Source organism: Megalobrama amblycephala, linkage group LG4, assembly GCF_018812025.1.
Source record: "Megalobrama amblycephala isolate DHTTF-2021 linkage group LG4, ASM1881202v1, whole genome shotgun sequence".
Classification (NCBI taxonomy): domain Eukaryota; kingdom Metazoa; phylum Chordata; class Actinopteri; order Cypriniformes; family Xenocyprididae; genus Megalobrama; species Megalobrama amblycephala.
Window position 1 is genome coordinate 17629330 of NC_063047.1, and position 21452 is coordinate 17650781.

At 38.4% G+C, this 21452-nt stretch overlaps 1 protein-coding gene across 5 annotated transcripts; it reads right to left on the reverse strand.

Annotated features, from left to right (window-relative positions):
• Nucleotides 1-218: 218 nt before the first annotated feature.
• LOC125266901 lies at nucleotides 219-21268 on the reverse strand. 5 transcript variants are annotated; one of them, XM_048188019.1, is made up of 14 exons: nucleotides 20828-21268; nucleotides 20602-20712; nucleotides 20366-20477; nucleotides 19708-19821; nucleotides 19225-19381; nucleotides 18543-18735; nucleotides 18333-18428; nucleotides 12769-12882; nucleotides 12500-12628; nucleotides 12317-12424; nucleotides 9496-11563; nucleotides 9136-9177; nucleotides 1584-1682; nucleotides 219-545 (listed from the first exon to the last, which is right to left on the reverse strand). In XM_048188019.1, exons 4-14 carry the CDS (start codon nucleotides 19814-19816, stop codon nucleotides 328-330), a joined length of 3333 nt encoding a protein of 1110 aa, XP_048043976.1. In that variant the 5' UTR covers nucleotides 19817-19821; nucleotides 20366-20477; nucleotides 20602-20712; nucleotides 20828-21268; the 3' UTR covers nucleotides 219-327. The 5 variants fall into 5 exon arrangements, 4 of the variants coding, with proteins under 4 accessions (XP_048043976.1, XP_048043978.1, XP_048043979.1 ...); XR_007184579.1 differs by adding an exon at nucleotides 4740-4844 and having other exon boundaries at nucleotides 437-545; nucleotides 20602-21268; XM_048188021.1 differs by having other exon boundaries at nucleotides 19708-19854; nucleotides 20602-21268.
• Between the last annotated feature and the right edge of the window lie 184 nt (nucleotides 21269-21452).

Consider the following 21452-nt stretch of genomic DNA (forward strand, 5'->3'; position numbering starts at 1 on the left):
AAAAATCAGACACATAATTACTAGAGGCAACAATAATAAAAGAGGAGCATTTATTAATAAGCAATTTAATAAATGTTTATTGTTTAAGTATTATTCAAATGTTTGTTTATTAAACTTGAATAAATATTAATTTCCAACATATTATGGGTTCATTTTAAGCAAGAAATATAGTAATTTTTAAACAATTTTTGGTTTAAATAAAACTACCCAGTTTGTCCATTTTCAACCCAACTTGGGTTGTTTTTAACCCAGCATTTTTTAGAGTGTGACCTTTACCTGAAAACACTTTGAACTCATGTCCCAAGCTGAACACTAGTGGACACTATTTTACTCTACTTTTCTTCGTAAAGCAGTAATGCGGTTTTTTATGAAATACTTGACTGCCTTCCAGTCTCGGGTTCCTAAAACTTCTGGTTCTGCCTCAATGCAATGCTCACAGTCCATTTTTCCAGGGACTTGGTTCCTCGTAATGAACTTCTTGAGGTGCTTTTCCACTGCAGCACATTCATCGGCGGACCAGCATCTTCTGGCTGCAGTTTGTTTGCCTAAGTATACATTAAAAAAAAAAAAAAAAAAGTTATGTTTATGAACTTAATTTGAAAAAAAAAAAAAAAAAAAAACCCATCTGAAACACTACTGGTTTTGATTAAAATTATATATTATACACATATATACAAAAAACAAACACACACACAAACACTTAAAATTGGTTTCGTGCACACAGGGGTAAAAAAATAGCCCATGTGTACAATGAAATATACTACTGGATCTTTAATGTTGTGGGCTTATTTTTCTGCTGGAGGTCCGGAACATCTTGTTCAGATACATGGCATCATGGATTCTATCAAATAACAACAGATGAAAATCAAAACCTGACTCATCAGGACAATGATCCAAATCAAACATCAAAACCAACACAAAAATGTGTCACTGAGCACAAAATGAAGCTTCTGCCAAGGTCGTCCCAGTCCCCTGACCTGAACCCTAAAGAAAATGAGTGGAGTGAAGGGAAGAGAAGAAGCACCAACATGGAGCTGGAATCTGAAGGATCTGGAGAGATTCTGCATGGAGGAATGATCTCTGATCTCTGGTCAGGTGTTCTCCAAACTCATCAGGCATTATAGAAGATGACTCCGAGCTGTTATCTTGGGAAAAAGGAAGTTGCAAAAAGTATTGAATAAAAGGGTATGATTAATTGTGAGCAATGTGTATTAGAGAAAAACATTTCTCTCATAATGAGATTTCCCCCCCATTTAAAATTATTATTCTCCAATGAAAGTTGGGATTTTTGTAGATTTTTTAAATAAAAGATCAAAAGTATTAACGATGCAGATTTATTTTCACAGCCTTCTTTGGTCATATTCACTAAGGGTATGAATAACCATCAAAATAAAGTGAATAGTCGATCTCATAACTCTGAGTGTTAGTAGACTGGTAGGGTTAGGTTTAGTTGAGTTACTTATGTAGTTACTTATAGTCAGTAGAATTCTAATATGTCAACTTTTCCAGGGCCCAAAAACACCCTCAGACCCCAAAGGATTAAAGATCAGCTGAACCATCAATCTGCTTTACTTTAAGCTCACCTCTCTTTTTGGCCGTCTTTGCTTTTGGTTGCAAATATACTGTTGAAGTTGGTTCCTCAATGGACTTCACGCTGTCTACAGCTTCCGGAATAAATTCATCTGAGTGCAAGAAAAAAAAAAAAAAAGTATTTAAAAAGAAAAATCAATCTATTTAAAAAGACAAATCAAAATCTAAATTAACTGCAAGCAACACTGACAAGATTATGACCTATCATACAGAAACTTTAAAAGTCAATGCTCAAATGTTCGAGTTTTTTTTTTTTTTTTTAAGTTTATTTAGCCATATGATGTTATAAAAATGGGGTGAAGCATCATGACTGAACTTTCTATTTGGTCTGTAGTAGTTTGGACAGGACTTTGATAGCACAGATAAGGCTCACACCGTGTCTACACCAGACGTGATTTATCGCGTTGCGCCGCAACAGCTAAAAGCTGTCTACACTGAACGTGACACGATGACCATTGGACTACGTCACAAATAGAATGGGGAATCGCTCCGTGCCGCATCCAGTGTAGACAATATCACGGATTATAATGGGATCTATTGTCTTTTGACATGTTGCGTCGCTCGCATCCGGTGTCACTCCAATGCTCACTACTGTACAGACTCAGGCTCCAAATCACTACTGTGCAGACAAAGGCAAATGACGTAACCGGTCAAGATGACAGCAGCCAATACTGGGTGTTGTCATCAACAATGTTTTAGTTTTACCTTTTCTATAGTGGAATGAAGTGGAGATGTGTCATCTGTTTTTTTTGTTCGTTTTGTTTTGGGTTTTTTGTGTGTGTGGGGGGGGGGGGGTCTATGATTCACAGTCTATGTTTAAAGTAAAGGCTTATATTAAAAGGAACATATGGAAAACACATGAAAAAAAAGTTCTTTATTTTTGTTATTTAATTAAAACAAGCAAACTTTCTTATATTTTAGATTCATTGCACAGTAACTGAAATATTTCAAGAGTTTTTTTGTTTTAATTCTGATGGTTACAGCTTACTAGAGCTGCAACTAACGATTATTTTTTCTGTTGACTAATCTAACGATTATTTTTATTAAATATTTTTTATTAATTTAGTGTTCTTTTTTTTGATTAGTCAAGTCAAGTCAAGTCAAATTTATTTATATAGCGCTTTTACAATTGGTAATTGTTTCAAAGCAGCTTTACATATTAGAAGCACAGAAAAAAGGGAAGTGGTTAAAAATAAGCTGTACAAACAAGCGTGGTAATATGTAACATATACAAGATGGTGCTACATTAAGCCAATGTCGGCTGACTCCCAGGGGTGGAAAAAAACCCCTAGGAGAAAAACCCAGCGTGCTAACACTGGGAAAAAAGTCCTAGGAGGGAAAAAACCCCTTGGAAGATATATATAATATATATATCAATATATATATATCAAAATCTAAATTATACATTTTATTATAGAGATTAAAAATAGATTATATATAAATATATGTAAGCGGATACGGGGATTAGCTACTGAATCCTTTGGATAACTTTACAAAAAATTATAAGTACAACTTCTAATATAATATTTCAACTTTTATTAATTTTTTTTTTTCAACTGACTGACTTCTCATGTGATTTATGAGCTTCTACAACTTTTGACCTCCTAATTGAACTCCTTTCCACAAACTGATCGTAGAAATAAAAAACAGAATAAAAATGGTAACACTTTACAATAAGGTCTCATTTATTAACATTAATGTATTAACCAACATCAACTAACAATGAGCAATATATTTGCTACAGTATTTATTAATCTTTGTTTATGCTAGTTAATAAAAATAGTCATTGTTAGTTAATGATAGTTCACAGTGCATTAACTAATGCTAACAAATGAAACCTTACTGTTTGTGCTTAATAAGATTAAGAGAAATCTGTTATTCATTTTTATGGTAACACTTTACAATAAGTGCAACCATAATCACACTCTCTCAATATTCAAAGTGCAATTAAGACCAATTTTTTTCTTTGATACAGAGCTAAGAGATTGTTACAACTACACTGCCCATCCTAAAATAGCTTTCATATTGAGAGATATATTCATCAGAAATCTCGTTTGAATGCGCCCACGCGTCTACTTTCACATTCACGATGGCATGTAACTCTGTAAATATGGAGCGGCGGCGACCGTTATCCAGCTGAATTAAATGTTTTTTTATTTAAATACAAAGCAAAACGACAGTGGAGGCATAATGTAAACGTTGCGGTGGCATATTCTTTCCTAATCATCCTAACACTCTGTCATGACAATATCACAAGACTACTTTTCACCTCGACAAGAAATCTCGTCACATTTTAATCTAGTCACATTTTAATCTCATGTCACACCCCTAGTGCTCGTGCATCGCAGTTGTGCTGCCGCGGTACGCCATCTCGTTTTTGCAAAGGGAACAAAGGACCATTTTATTTGGCCTCTGTTTAAAGTATTCCCATACTTTTGATAATCGTGGTCTAGGTTTTTGTGATAGAATAGAACTTTCTCCATTCCCAGGAGCAGAAGCCGCCATTACGCAAGATGAATGTAAACAATGTGACGCGTTGACGCATTTCACGCACGTCGATGTATTTTCGTAGTCGACGTAATTGATTACGTCGACACGTTGTTGCAGCACTACAACTTACAGCTTGGGAAAATGAAAAAAAAAAAAACCAAAAAAAAAAAAAAAAAAGAGCATCTCAAAAAATGAAAATATTCCACTGAGCTTGATTAGTTTTGAGTATAAATATTGGGTACCTCCTAAACTAGTTTAGAACATGCAACCTCAATTATGGGGAAGACTACTGATATGACAGTCGTCCAGAAGATGAACATCAACAACCTACACAAGGAGGGTAAACCACAGAAGGTCATCGCTGAAAGAGCTAGCTGTTCACAGAGAGCTGTATCGAAATATACACATAGGAAGTTGACTGGAAGGAAAAAGCATGGTAGGAAAAGGTGCATAAGCAACAGGGATGACTGCAGCCTTGGGAAGATTATCAGGAAAAGCAGATTCAAGAACTTGGGAGAGCTTCACAAGGAGTGGACCGAAGCCGGAATCGGTGCATCAAGAGCCACAGCACACAGACATCTTCAACTGTCACATTACAACTGTCACATTCCTAGAACCAAGTCACTTCTGAATCAGAAACAAAGCAAGAAGCATCTCACCTGGGCTAAGGAGAAAAAGAACTGGATTGTTGCTCATTGGTCCAAAGTCCTCTTTTCAGATGAAAGCAAGTTTTGAATTTTATTTGGAAATTATGGTCCCAGAGTCTGGAGGAAGAGTGGAGAGGCACAGAATCAAAGTTGCTTGAAGTCCAGTGTGAAGTTTCCACAGTCAGTAATGATTTGGGGTGCAATGTCATCTGTGTTGGTCCACTGTGTTTTATCAAGTACAAAATCAATGCAGCCATCTACCAGGAGATTTTAGAGTACTTTATGCTTCCTTCTGCTGACAAGCTTTTGGAGATGCGGATTTCATTTTGCAGCAGGTCTTAGCACCTACCCACAGTGCCAGAACTACTTTTAAGTGGTTTGCTGACCATAATATTACTGTGCTTGACTGGTCAGCCAATTCGCTGGACCTGAACCCCATAGAGAATCTATGGGATATTGTCAAGAGGAAGATAAGTAGCATCCGACCCAACAATACAGACAAGCTAAAGGTCGCTATCAAAGCAACCTGGGCTTTAATAATACCTCAGCAGTGCCACAGACTAATCGCCTCCATGCCACGCTGCATTGCAGGATTTTTTTTCCAAAAGGAGCCCCTACCAAGTATTGAGTACATAATTAAACCTTTGGATATTGTTTTTTTAATTGATCTTTGAGAAAATATTCTATTTTTTAAGATACTGATTTAATTTTCCTAAGCTACAAGTTGTAACCATCGGAATTACAACAAAAACTCTTGAAATATTTCAGTTTGTCTGCAATGAATCTAGAATATAAGAATGTTTGCTTTTCTAATTTTTTGAGATGCACCTATGGGGTGTTATACAGATCAGCAATTTTTTGGTACGAGTCTTTCCGTTACAACACAGAAGGGGACAGCGACACAGGAATGCAGGTAATGATGTTTACTGAACAACCAGTTGACAGAGTGCAGGTAAGTGATAGCAGGTAAATACGATGGCAGATATGGATGTAGAACTGATACTTGTCTTTGTGTTGCAGTAATGGCAGACGGATGACAGACTTTGAGCTGGAGCAGACTCAGATGAACTCACGAAGGAAGAGGAGACAATGAGGAAACGAGGGAACACACAGGTAAGTATCTTCAGTGGAGTCCTTAAGGTAAGCAAGCAGGTAAGACCATGTGCAAACGAGACTGGACAGTGACTGAGTGAGTGCGTGAGTCTTTTGTGCTGCTGCTGATGAGGGTGGTGATGGGCTGCAGGTGTGCGTGATTAAAACGGCGGTGATGACGTGAGCTGTGTCTGTGTGAAGGTAGAGCCTGGCTAGTCTGTGACATTACTAGGGGAATAGGGAATAGATCTTCCCTTGGAGCACTGGCTCACCCAGAAGCAGATCAATAGCGCAGTCCCATGGCCGGTGTGGAGGCTTTCTTGGGCAGAAGACATCACTGAAGTGGGAGTAACACTGGGGAATGTCCACTGAACGGTTGTCTAGGGGGCTTTCTTAAAGACGTAGCACAGACTGGTAATTCTTCAAAACAAGGAGAGCTTGGAACAGGAAACTCAGGAAAGCAGTCCAGGAAGCAGTTGTCACCCCACTTCAGGATTTCCCCAGTATTCCATGAAATGACTGGGTTATGCTGCTCCAACCACGGGCGCCCTGAAGATCGGTGGATTCCTCCAGAACCAGCAGATGGGGTTGCTCAACGTGGAGGATGCCGACTTGAAGTTGGATCGGGCCTGCGCTGAAGCGCACTTGACTTCGGCTGACGAGCCTTCCAGTTACCAAGTGGATCTGGTAAGTCGACGGCGTGGCTGTTGTCTTGAGATCGAGCTGTCGGCAGAGGGCGCCGGATAAGAAATTACCAGCTGACCCAGAATCGAGGAGGGCACTGACTGGAAGAGACAAACCGGCAGCAGTAAGGTTTTACAATAGTGGTGAGTGGTTTCATCTTATTAATAGAGGGAATAATCACACTCACCATGGGATGAACTGGGCGAGTGGGGCATTCAGAGATGTAATGCCCAGATAATCCACAATATAAACATAAGTTCTGGGTCAACCGTCTCTGCCGCAGACAGACGAGTGTTTTCAATTTGTATGGGTTCATTGGCTGGTTCTGGGGAGCTGACGGATTCTGGTCGGCGGAGTGAAGATGGAAAAGCGGCTGGCCCTGGTGCTCTGAGACAAGACTGCATTCGAGTGGCAAATCTGATGGATAGTTGAATGAAGTGTTCAAGCCCGATGGAATCCTCGTATGCAGCCCTTGACAATATGTGGTGATAAGGGCCTGCTCGTTCCATCTGCTAGCTGCAGCAAGGGTTCTGAATTGGAGAGCATAGTCGTTAACAGTCATTGAACCTCGTTTCAATTGGTATAACTGCTCACCGATGGATGAATCCCACGCGGGTCTTCCAAAGACGACTTTGAAGTGAGCAATGAGACTGGGTAATGGAATTTTTCTGGGACCAGAGCGGTTCAGCCCAGCGAAGCGCCTTGCTAGTTGAGAGATTATAAAAGCTACCTTAGCATTGTCGTTGGAATACAGGTGCAGTTGCATCTCCAGGACCAGCGAACATTGCAGGAGGAATCCATTGCAATCCTCCTCCGAACCAGAGAAGGGTGCCGGTTTGGCCATGGGGACTAGCGACGGCAGGTGGTGAGGAAGAGGCGGCGGTGGATGCGGAAGTGCTTGCTGGTGAAGATGCGGGTGGAGTGGCTGTGAGTGCTCGGCGCAATGCGTCTATGACCTCTTGGAATGGATCCGCGGTACTCATACTGGTGTTCAGCGGTGTTGGGCCGGTCTTCCGTTACAACACAGAAGGGGACAGCGACACAGGAAAGCAGGTAATAATGTTTATTGAACAACCAGTTGAGTGACAGAGTGCAGGTAAGTGATAGCAGGTAAATACGATGGCAGATATGGATGTAGAACTGATACTTGTCTTTGTGTTGCAGTAATGGCAGATGGATGACAGACTTTGAGCTGGAGCAGAAATAGATGAACTCACGAAGGAAGAGGAGACAATGAGGAAACGAGGGTAAGTATCTTCAGTGGAGTCCTTGAGGTAAGCAAGCAGGTAAGACCATGTGCAAACGAGACTGGACAGTGACTGAGTGAGTGCGTGAGTCTTTTGTGCTGCTGCTGATGAGGGTGGTGATGGGCTGCAGGTGTGCGTGATTAAAACGCCGGTGATGACGTGAGCTGTGTCTGTGTGAAGGTAGAGCCTGGCGTGCCTGTGACACTTTCAGTTTGGTACACAGCATTATAGTCGTTTTAATTTTAACCACTGCATTTTAACCACTGTTAAACTTCATCGGAAAAGAAGAAGAAACCATTTACCAAGAGGAAATCATTAACTTTGTTTAACTTAACCTTTGTAGCTTTAAGGATTGAGCTGTATTTAATTTAGAATTTAGTGTTTGATAACTTTATTCAATTTCTGTATATTTCTGCTTAAAGGTTCTCTAAGCGATCCTGGGTGGAGTAACTTCCTGTTGACGTTCTTAGTGTTGTCAAACAAAACAGAGGCTAGCTAGACCCTCCCTCCTCCTCCTCCTCCCCTCCCATCCGTGCTTCCTGAAACAGTCATGAAGGCGCATTTAAAATCATTCTGATCGGTTATTGGCTGGAGCGCGTTTATTATGTTTCGTGGTCCAGGCTGCACCAGTTTGTTTTTGTTGCCATTTTTGGAGCTTGTGGCGACTACAGAGACCACATTTTTTTAACGTGTGTTCAGGGGACAGGCAGCTAGCGGATAATGAGGAGATGTTTGCTGTATGTGACAAAAAATGTTTTGGCCTAAAAACATGTGACATCGCTTAGAGCACCTTTAAGGGCTCAGGTAGCTAAATATGTAATTTATTATAATGGGTTATTTTTTAAAGTCTAATAAATGTTAAAAATGATAGTTCTCAATTATACTGTATAGTTAAATGGCTATAGTCAATTGTAAAATATTAAAAGGGGGGGGGTAAAGACATCAGTAGTATTGGTATCAATAAAAGACAGCATTAAACAAATATTAAAAATATACTAAGTTATTTGTGCATTTTTGAATATTGATATAAAAATAATGTTTAAAAACAATGTTAGGTGGGATTAATCTCAATTTCAGAAAAAAGTGTGATTACTTTTTTTTTATTTGATTAACAGCACTAGTATTTTTTATATAGAAAATGGCGTATTTACATAAACTAATAAAAAGCAGCAGAGTTTTGTAAACAGCTCGAAGTAGTCATGTCATCTCCATAAGAACGGCCAATTTGGCCAATTAAGATTGGCCAATTTGGACCAAATTTCATTGGCTCTGTACTTGTACTCTGCACAGTGACAAAGTTGAATCTAATTTTAATCAGTTAATTTAAATAAGGTCATTCATAAACATTAAATAAATAATAAAAAAAAAAAATCATACAGACACACCTTCTTCTTGAGAGCACTCATCCATGTCCACGTCAACAGCCTCTGAAATAATAACAGAATAGAATATGAATAGAATAGTAATAGAATATGAATGAGTTGGAAAGCTGAAACTGGGATCAACCCAACAAGAGTAGGCAAAAATACTTGATAAAGAACTGAACGGACTGTCTAAAACGGTCCAGTTATGGTCTATTATAACTATAAAACCTGCTCTCCCCATGAGTATGTTATTCTGTCCTATTTAATTCCATTCTACTAACCACAACTCAATTCAATTTTACTACTCTATTTAAATGCTACATCTCTAAAAGAGAATGATTTACAGATGGAAAAAAAAAAAAAAAAAAAAAGGCTTAATACCAGTCACATCAAGCTGAATTTCATCCAGATTCTTCCCCTTGTACTCTCCTAGCCGTCCCTTTTCCAGAGCTAAAAGTACTTTGCTAATTTTAGCCAGCTGGAGGGTGCCTTCTGGAAGACGGTAGTGCTTTCTGTGGACTGCAATGTTGTGGCCAAGGAAATCTGCTAACTGGTCGAGTTCTGTTGTTTTCAGATTTAGAACGGTTGACAGAGTAGCAATGTGTTTCCTTAGTTTTGTTGAAGTTAGCGCTTCGGGATGTTTGATGTCATCACATTCGTTCACAAACTGCCTAATGCAATCAGAACCCCTCAAGTAATGGACAGAGTGTGGCAATGCAAACAAGAAGCCATTTTCTTTCAGAACTCCACATTCTTCTCGCTTCTCGGTCAAAGCATCAAGTGATTCCCTCATTACTGGAGTAAGGAGAACAGGGACTTTCCTTCCTCTCTTTCCTACTATGGCAACCCGGACAAAATGTTTGCAAAGCTTCTGCTCGAGTGCTGTAAGGGCTAGGTTAACATCTTCATGAGTTTCTGATGTATCCTTTGACAAGTACACAGACAAGGGCATTCGGGATACCTCTCCTGATCTACGGCGGTTGAAGAGGATAACATTTGCCAGGGTCACTTTAGCTAGGTCTTTCCAGTTTAATGGAGAAGGCTCTTTTTGAAGAGCATCAAGTAGTTCTTGCTGTTTGTCAGACAAATAGCAATGAAGTTTTTGGACGTCCTGTGTGAACGGCAGAACCTGAGGAGAATTCCACTTGGTCTGATTAAGCTGAGTAAGTGCTTGACTCGCAATGTCAAATTTCCAACTTTCTTGATATAACAGTGCAAATTCCTCAGCATCTTTGGCAGTCTGTTGATCTTTCCTCATCAGTCCTTCAGACTTGATAAACATAGCTAAAGCATGCAAGCCATGCCCAACTTTGCGAGCAAGAGATGGACGTTTATATTTGCCAGTTGTGTCACTAAAACCAGCAAGGCATCTTGTAGCTCTGACAACCTGACTGTACTTTTCAGGTTTTATGAGTTCTTTTATTGACTTCACATGCGTCACCTTTTTTGCTTCAAGTACCAGCCTGGCAAGCTCTCTGAGTTTCTGTCTGATATATTGATGTTGGCTAGTTACGTGCTCATTCTTACTGAATAATCTGAGACCATACTCAAGAATGCAGCGGTCTTCCTTAACTGCAACTGCAACTTCGTCCTGGTTCATTTCGCTCAGGAACTTCCAGTATGCGTCACTAAAACCAGCTGGAGCAGGTTCTGCAAAAGCACACAACGCTTGAACTCTGGATTTTCCTCGTTTAGAGTTTTTGCCCTGAGGCTTAAAATTGCAAACCTTAAAATGTCTCCACATCACTTTTTTTCGGAACAGTCCGTAGCAGTAAACACAGTGCGTAAATTCTTGTCCTTCAGTTTTTTTCTTTGGTTGCTTCCATGGGATGAGTTGGCCTTTGCGGCTCTCCAAAACTTCAACGTTGTGCTCAAAGTTTCCTTTGTTTCGGATATAATCTAACTGTAGTCTCCTTTCTTTCGAGTTCTTTGGCAAACTTAATGCTTTAGCAACTTCAACTACGTCGCTGTGTTTACGTGACAAGTGTCTGGACATTTTCTGAACAACTTGGCTACAAAACAAGCAGTGATGCTTCTTGTTGTATCTTCTAGACCCATCTTCTTTTTTTAAAACTTCATTAACATAGACAGAGGGCTCTTCAAGAGGAACTGAAACACTCATCGCCTTCTTACTATATGTTTGCCCTGTTTTCTCTCTGCTTCTTTCATCTCTGCTATTGGAAAATCTTTGCACAGAGTCTTGACTTGTTTCAAATCTTCTGCTCTGACTGGACTCAAATTGGCTCTGACCTGAAGACTTGCACCTGCTCTTACTTGATGACTTGCTTCTGCTTTGACTAATAGATGACTTTGGTTTATTTTCCAGAGATAACTTCAAGCTGCAGTCACTGTCATTGCTTTCCCCTGTACTTTCCTCCCTGGGATCTGGAATATACTCATCTTCGCTATCGCCACATGAGTCATCTGATTCTACAAGATGCCTTTGAATCTTTCAAAAAAGAAAAAGAAAAGGTTAACAGGATTAGTCCCCCAAAATGAAGGTCATCAATCATTTATGTGCATTAGTGATCCTTCATAACATGATAGAAATAAATACAGATCACTCATTTTGACCAGAAGTTTGCACTACTTAATAGGTTTATAATGTTATATATTGTTTATTACAAACACAGAGCATTTAGTTTCAATTGGACAAGCATAGATTACCATTAGCCAGCCTGAACGACATACAAGTCTTAAAACTGTTGGTTGCAATCAATTTCCATTCAATGTGTATATATGTATATATAAACTTTAGCATGAAAAACTGACTAAACAATGAACTGCCTACTGCATGTTGGGATGACATACATTCTGTAAGGAACCTAGGTAAAAATGTAGAGAGCTTTTAAACAAGTAAATTAAATTAGAAATTAAAAATGAACTATTAATTAAAAGTTAGACCAAGAGACTAAAATCATTGACAGTGTGCCAAATATAGAGAAAAGCATAAGGTGGCACACCCCTTTCAATATTATTTGGAGCAACAATGGACTGGCATCATGTTAATGGATGAGAAATCTTAAGTTACTGTTAGTATAGTTTGACTATGAAAGGTATTTGAAGTTTACGTTTATGGAGACCTTATTCGCTTGTTAAGTCGTGACGTAAGGAATGCCGTTTCCGGGTCGGTTACATACAAAATCTGGAGTTTGGGTAGCATCAACCATTAAGTAACAAAGCATAAAAAAATTAGGCTTACAGGATGGTGACAGCTTCTCTTTGGCCTTTGTGGAGCCATTTCCGACATAGTGTCAATCTCATCTGTGCTTTCATCACTTGGAACAGAACAATCTGGTACTTTATCCATCTGCAAATAGGGAGTTTGGTCATGGTATGGTTGTTCACATTCTATCAAAATCATTTAATAAAATCATTTGCATACCGAAATGCTTTTTGTCCTTCGCTTTGGAACAACTTTGTCTGATTGAGAACTGGACTCCTCATCAGTTTCATCAACTATACTCTCACTCGAGTCAAACAGAGGGTCAGAATAATCAGGTACCCCATCCATCTGGCAAAAAGGGAGTCATTTTAATGTACGATTATACATTTTTGCTTACACTCTATTAAAACCAGTCACAGGGAAAAAAATGTTTGAACTATTTAGAAAAACTTTACACAAGAATTTAAAGTACTGCATCTGAGGCATACCTGAATGTTTTCATTCCTTGTCTTTTGTCGAACAAAAGAGGTAGGGTTGTCTTTCTCATCATCAGTCTCATCACTTTCGGAATAATTTACCAGGCCAAACCCTTCAGTAAACATCTAAATAGAATTAAAATAAATACACATTAAAAATAACTTTTAAATGAGCAACAGAAAAACAGAAATAACCCACATACATGTGTTCGAGTTCGACACAGTTCAACCAAGAGTGTGCAGCTCTTAAAGGGGCCACACCATATTTATACTCGTTACACATGCCTTTAATAAAAATATCTTCAGCCCCCTCCCGCTGAAGCTTTGAATATTCAGTGCCGTTTACTACTGAGCTGCGAATCAAAAAAAAAAAAAAAAAAAAAAAAAGGTATTCTGACCAGCCCTAATGGTATTATCACGACACAAACTTATTCGCAAAAATGTGTTGTCATAATACAGTATAACAGGTTTAATAACCATTTTCTTACAACAAAAATAACAGAACATTTAAATACAATTAAGCAATAGACAAAAGATGTATAAAGTTAAAAAAAAAAAAAAAAAAAAAAAAAAAATGTACACAGATTAAAATGCAAAAGAACTATAAAGACCAATAGGTATCATTTTACAATAAGATCTCAGTTAGTTAATGCATTCAAATTCAAAATGAGCAATAGCTACATTTGCTACACAAGTTATTCATCTTTGTTACATCTCCTAGTCGTTAGCTCATTAAACAGTTGCAACTTTTGATTTTAACAGTGTTAAAATTGGAATTACCTAAGACTAATTAATGTTTAGAATCAATTTTTCATTGGCAGTTTGTTAACTAATGAAGCCGTAATGTAAAGTTTGACCGAAAAAACCCCCCAAAAAAACCAAACACTTTCAGACAATATCTAGGGCATGTTGTAGTCCAGATTAAAATGTAAAAAAGTTTGAAAATAAATAGCCTATTAAGTCTAAATATTTAAGTATTTGGCACAGTGATGAACACTATAGCAAATACACAATCTGTATCTATTTAATATCTATTTAAATCATTTAAACACTTTTCAGAAACAGAAAACGGTTTAGTTTACGAGGTCTCTAGGGTAATGGCTGAATTATGTTTAGTGCCATCTGCTGCCAGACAGTAATCTTGGCATCCATAATTGTGATTGCAATTAGAAATTCGATTAATTGTGCAGCCCTACCTAGAGGTAACAGCAAGTGTCACAGGAACATATAAGATGATCCAGAGGAATATATTTAAAATACTCAATCTGAACATGTAGCAGCTTGTAAAGTGTTGAATTACACCTGCAATAAGTTCAGTTTAAATAATGACAGGTGCTGTTTCAGTGATATAAAATCACTTAGACTGAGATCCATACGTGAGGGCCCCATAAAGCCCAGACTAGAAATGTGTGTGTGTGAGAACTTAACTGTAAATTCATTAGTTTGAGGGAGGGCCCCATAAGGCCCAGACTAGAAACGTGTGTGTGAGACGCTTAACCAGTGAGAAACCTGTCTGCATTACTCCTTTACCTGTGTGATTTCATCATGCATTTTTGGGTCATCATGGGATGGGTGATCTGTCAGGGACGTGTCGGTCTCTAGAGCAGAAGCCTGCTTCTTTGGACCCTGGAAATCAGACTAAAACAGAACAAGAACCTGTGAAGAACTTACATATGTACTGTATTCAGGCATTTACAAGTGACACAAGACCTCTCATGTAAAAACAGTCTCTCAACTAGCATATAGTTGAAATTTAAACATACACAGAGCTTTCCTAGAGGTAACAGCAAGTGTCACAGGAACATATAAGATGATCCAGAGGAATATATTTAAAATACTCAATCTGAACATGTAGCAGCTTGTAAAGTGTTGAATTACACCTGCAATAAGTTCAGTTTAAATAATGACAGGTGCTGTTTCAGTGATATAAAATCACTTAGACTGAGATCCATACGTGAGGGCCCCATAAAGCCCAGACTAGAAATGTGTGTGTGTGAGAACTTAACTGTAAATTCATTAGTTTGAGGGAGGGCCCCATAAGGCCCAGACTAGAAACGTGTGTGTGAGACGCTTAACCAGTGAGAAACCTGTCTGCATTACTCCTTTACCTGTGTGATTTCATCATGCATTTTTGGGTCATCATGGGATGGGTGATCTGTCAGGGACGTGTCGGTCTCTAGAGCAGAAGCCTGCTTCTTTGGACCCTGGAAATCAGACTAAAACAGAACAAGAACCTGTGAAGAACTTACATATGTACTGTATTCAGGCATTTACAAGTGACACAAGACCTCTCATGTAAAAACAGTCTCTCAACTAGCATATAGTTGAAATTTAAACATACACAGAGCTTTCCTAGAGGTAACAGCAAGTGTCACAGGAACATATAAGATGATCCAGAGGAATATATATAAAATACTCAATCTGAACATGTAGCAGCTTGTAAAGTGTTGAATTACACCTGCAATAAGTTCAGTTTAAATAATGACAGGTGCTGTTTCAGTGATATAAAATCACTTAGACTGAGATCCATACGTGAGGGCCCCATAAAGCCCAGACTAGAAATGTGTGTGTGTGAGAACTTAACTGTAAATTCATTAGTTTGAGGGAGGGCCCCATAAGGCCCAGACTAGAAACGTGTGTGTGAGACGCTTAACCAGTGAGAAACCTGTCTGCATTACTCCTTTACCTGTGTGATTTCATCATGCATTTTTGGGTCATCATGGGATGGGTGATCTGTCAGGGACGTGTCGGTCTCTAGAGCAGAAGCCTGCTTCTTTGGACCCTGGAAATCAGACTAAAACAGAACAAGAACCTGTGAAGAACTTACATATGTACTGTATTCAGGCATTTACAAGTGACACAAGACCTCTCATGTAAAAACAGTCTCTCAACTAGCATATAGTTGAAATTTAAACATACACAGAGCTTTCCTAGAGGTAACAGCAAGTGTCACAGGAACATATAAGATGATCCAGAGGAATATATATAAAATACTCAATCTGAACATGTAGCAGCTTGTAAAGTGTTGAATTACACCTGCAATAAGTTCAGTTTAAATAATGACAGGTGCTGTTTCAGTGATATAAAATCACTTAGACTGAGATCCATACGTGAGGGCCCCATAAAGCCCAGACTAGAAATGTGTGTGTGTGAGAACTTAACTGTAAATTCATTAGTTTGAGGGAGGGCCCCATAAGGCCCAGACTAGAAACGTGTGTGTGAGACGCTTAACCAGTGAGAAACCTGTCTGCATTACTCCTTTACCTGTGTGATTTCATCATGCATTTTTGGGTCATCATGGGATGGGTGATCTGTCAGGGACGTGTCGGTCTCTAGAGCAGAAGCCTGCTTCTTTGGACCCTGGAAATCAGACTAAAACAGAACAAGAACCTGTGAAGAACTTACATATGTACTGTATTCAGGCATTTACAAGTGACACAAGACCTCTCATGTAAAAACAGTCTCTCAACTAGCATATAGTTGAAATTTAAACATACACAGAGCTTTCCTAGAGGTAACAGCAAGTGTCACAGGAACATATAAGATGATCCAGAGGAATATATATAAAATACTCAATCTGAACATGTAGCAGCTTGTAAAGTGTTGAATTACACCTGCAATAAGTTCAGTTTAAATAATGACAGGTGCTGTTTCAGTGATATAAAATCACTTAGACTGAGATCCATACGTGAGGGCCCCATAAAGCCCAGACTAGAAATGTGTGTGTGTGAGAACTTAACTGTAAATTCATTAGTTTGAGGGAGGGCCCCATAAGGCCCAGACTAGAAACGTGTGTGTGAGACGCTTAACCAGTGAGAAACCTGTCTGCATTACTCCTTTACCTGTGTGATTTCATCATGCATTTTTGGGTCATCATGGGATGGGTGATCTGTCAGGGACGTGTCGGTCTCTAGAGCAGAAGCCTGCTTCTTTGGACCCTGGAAATCAGACTAAAACAGAACAAGAACCTGTGAAGAACTTACATATGTACTGTATTCAGGCATTTACAAGTGACACAAGACCTCTCATGTAAAAACAGTCTCTCAACTAGCATATAGTTGAAATTTAAACATACACAGAGCTTTCCTAGAGGTAACAGCAAGTGTCACAGGAACATATAAGATGATCCAGAGGAATATATATAAAATACTCAATCTGAACATGTAGCAGCTTGTAAAGTGTTGAATTACACCTGCAATAAGTTCAGTTTAAATAATGACAGGTGCTGTTTCAGTGATATAAAATCACTTAGACTGAGATCCATACGTGAGGGCCCCATAAAGCCCAGACTAGAAATGTGTGTGTGTGAGAACTTAACTGTAAATTCATTAGTTTGAGGGAGGGCCCCATAAGGCCCAGACTAGAAACGTGTGTGTGAGACGCTTAACCAGTGAGAAACCTGTCTGCATTACTCCTTTACCTGTGTGATTTCATCATGCATTTTTGGGTCATCATGGGATGGGTGATCTGTCAGGGACGTGTCGGTCTCTAGAGCAGAAGCCTGCTTCTTTGGACCCTGGAAATCAGACTAAAACAGAACAAGAACCTGTGAAGAACTTACATATGTACTGTATTCAGGCATTTATAAGTGACACAAGACCTCTCATGTAAAAACAGTCTCTCAACTAGCATATAGTTGAAATTTAAACATACACAGAGCTTTCCTAGAGGTAACAGCAAGTGTCACAGGAACATATAAGATGATCCAGAGGAATATATTTAAAATACTCAATCTGAACATGTAGCAGCTTGTAAAGTGTTGAATTACACCTGCAATAAGTTCAGTTTAAATAATGACAGGTGCTGTTTCAGTGATATAAAATCACTTAGACTGAGATCCATACGTGAGGGCCCCATAAAGCCCAGACTAGAAATGTGTGTGTGTGAGAACTTAACTGTAAATTCATTAGTTTGAGGGAGGGCCCCATAAGGCCCAGACTAGAAACGTGTGTGTGTGACGCTTAACCAGTGAGAAACCTGTCTGCATTACTCCTTTACCTGTGTGATTTCATCATGCATTTTTGGGTCATCATGGGATGGGTGATCTGTCAGGGACGTGTCGGTCTCTAGAGCAGAAGCCTGCTTCTTTGGACCCTGGAAATCAGACTAAAACAGAACAAGAACCTGTGAAGAACTTACATATGTACTGTATTCAGGCATTTACAAGTGACACAAGACCTCTCATGTAAAAACAGTCTCTCAACTAGCATATAGTTGAAATTTAAACATACACAGAGCTTTCCTAGAGGTAACAGCAAGTGTCACAGGAACATATAAGATGATCCAGAGGAATATATATAAAATACTCAATCTGAACATGTAGCAGCTTGTAAAGTGTTGAATTACACCTGCAATAAGTTCAGTTTAAATAATGACAGGTGCTGTTTCAGTGATATAAAATCACTTAGACTGAGATCCATACGTGAGGGCCCCATAAAGCCCAGACTAGAAATGTGTGTGTGTGAGAACTTAACTGTAAATTCATTAGTTTGAGGGAGGGCCCCATAAGGCCCAGACTAGAAACGTGTGTGTGAGACGCTTAACCAGTGAGAAACCTGTCTGCATTACTCCTTTACCTGTGTGATTTCATCATGCATTTTTGGGTCATCATGGGATGGGTGATCTGTCAGGGACGTGTCGGTCTCTAGAGCAGAAGCCTGCTTCTTTGGACCCTGGAAATCAGACAAAAAGATTGATATATATATATAAAGTAGCTGTGCTACTCAACACATTTTTACATTTTTTTTTAAATTAAATAATAAAATAACATGACTAATCTAACTCACCTTGTTACGCCATGGCCATTGTGCATCACCATAGTTATATTCAATTTCACTTCCTATTTCAATTCTTTTCACGGCAAATAGACATAAATGTGGCCTGTTATTTACTATGATTTTTTTCATAGAGCAGTTGGGAGATTTGTGATTGTCATTACACAGTCTTCCAAGGGATCCATCTTCTTTGGATGCATCAATACTAAAAAGGTATATAAAAAAAAAAAAAAAAAAACTTTGAAAGATCGTTTAAAGAAAACCCTTTAAACATTGAACTACAATATTATGTGCACAAATGTTACACATTTGCACATACATACATGTAAGAGTCATTTAAATTACACAACAAATATAACTGTATGACATAAAAAGCAGAAAGTCCCAAAAAGTGCTTCTCATCCCCCGTAGTGAAAGATTTTATTGTTGATAATATGTCAGTGTATTGTTCTATATGCTTTGAGACAAACCATGTTCAAATTCAGTCAATACCATTGCTGAGTATTTTAAGTTAAGACTGCAGAGTACCACAGAACAGGCAGAAAAACAGGCAGTACAGGGGGACTTCAAGACGTATCATCAGAGTTAACTGCTGATGTCCAGATTAGTCCTGCTTTTGCTCATTCAAAAGAGTGTTGCATGTCTTTGTTAGAATTTCACAGATCTTTCAAAACATGTATCTTGACATACTCACCACCAGTGACGTTGCTGCCATTCAAAATCAAACAGAAATGTGCTCTGTAACTCTGTGTAGTTTCTGGCCTGGCATTCCTCTGCTGTGATGAGTTCCCCCCTATATTCTAAGACAAAAGCTCCCGGTTCAACAGGCTGGGTAGAAAACACTCCTCTACCTATAAGAATATATCATTAGAAATACATTTAATTGGAAGAAAAAGTTGTTGTCTTAACACTTTACATAAAAATAACCCACAGATTGTCAATTTCATGTAATATAACCATACTAAAGTAATGCTAAAGCTTACTGCCTTTATAATCAAGGAGTTAAAGCTAGGAATTCAGAGTAATAACACAATGTGGCCACTTTCATAAATCTTTTGAAAAATAAATTAAAAACTATACTAAACTAAAAACTAAACCATTTCCCCAAATACAAATCATACATAATTATGTAAGTGCATGCTAATGACATGTACTGATAAATGCACATGTAATATACCTTTGTTTCTATCAATAAATCGTTCCACAAACTCTGGCTTGTCACTTGAAGACAAAATATAAGACCTTGCTTCGTCTGCAGGCCGTATCCTCTTACATCTTCTGGACATTATGGCTATGTTAAAAAAGTAAAAATACACAGACACACCCACAGTGAAAAAACAGCATTAATTTAGCATAAGAGAAAAAAACTCAAGCAATTTCAAGTAATATTCATTGGTTTAAGATCTAAGTGGAGTTGTCACTGGCATTAATGTACAAACAAGGAACAATACATATATTACAGCATTTGTTAATCTTTGTTAATGTTAATTAAAGTATAGTCGTTCATTAGGTCATGGTAATTCACAGAACATAATGTTAACAAGCACAACTTTTGATTTAATATTAGTTCATGTTAACTTACTTAACAAATGTTAACCAATGACGCTTAATGTTAACTAAATAAATTTTACCAAGAAAACGTAGTCAAATTATCAACTGCAATTAAAAAAAAAATGCTTCTTTCTTATTCTGTCATCACCATTATCAGCTAACGATTAGCAGATTAGCAGCTAGCGATCTGAATAAAATAGCACATTATTAACCATCAATTTGATGCGTAACGAAATGGAGAAACGAACTACCTCATGTTACGAAGTCAAATACTATAAACCTACCAGTTATTCACATGAAGACATTACGTTACTTCGGTTGGACAGCGTTAAACCTTGTGAAAATGCAGTAAATGTGATGTGTCCCTCTTTCCACGGGCTATTAGCCACCAGCGATCTAATTAAAAAAGTAACGTCACTTCATTAAACATCATACTGGGTAGGAACTGACACGAAACTAAATCAAATGTACAGTCAAAAAGTATATAATAAATATATATATATATACAATATAAACCCACCTGTTGCTCACACGAAGACGTTCTTCCGTTTGTACAGTGTTAACCCGCGTGGAACTTCCGGTTGAAATGCCGTAAAACAGCCCATTTAAATGGCCCCTCCCTTTCCGTGGGCTATTAGCAATTAGCCGTGTGATTAAAATGGTATTTCATTAAGCATCATTCTGTCGATATGGGTAGGAATTGAACTAAATCAAATGCACAGTCAAATAATATAAACATAAGTTACCTGTTGAGTTTCTTCAGTTGGTACAGAGTCCAAACATGTTGAATTATAGATTTTACAAAAGGAATTAACACTGTTTATGACTAAAACTAATCAGCTCCTCCCTTCCGTGAGCTAAAACGACACACACTTCCGGTAGTGTGTATCTGCTGCAATACCCCACTCTCAGATATGGGGGCGATAGAGAGCAAAAAGTGTGTAACACACGTAACCATACTTTGTCACTTTGTGGGGTAAGTGAAAAAAAAGCATGAGGCATATCAGGACAGGCTACTGAGGCAGTTTAAATGAAAAACGGTGTGGGGCCCACTATTTTGGGCCCCACAAGGCTGTTGGACCCCATACTGTTGGTGTGCTCCAGGTCACCGGGCCCAACAAAGTAATAAATACAAGTACACACACACACACACACACACACACACACACACACACACACACACACACACACACACACACAAATATTTTTATTTGGGACAAAAATAGGTGATTTCAATTTATCAAACTAATGTATTATAATTGTGCATTTCCGTAAAACGTAAAATTCTATAACTTTTTTCACGTTCACTTATTTAACTTTTTTTCAGCAATAGTCTGCCGAGTGTCTTCTTTAAAAAAGACCAAACTTAAG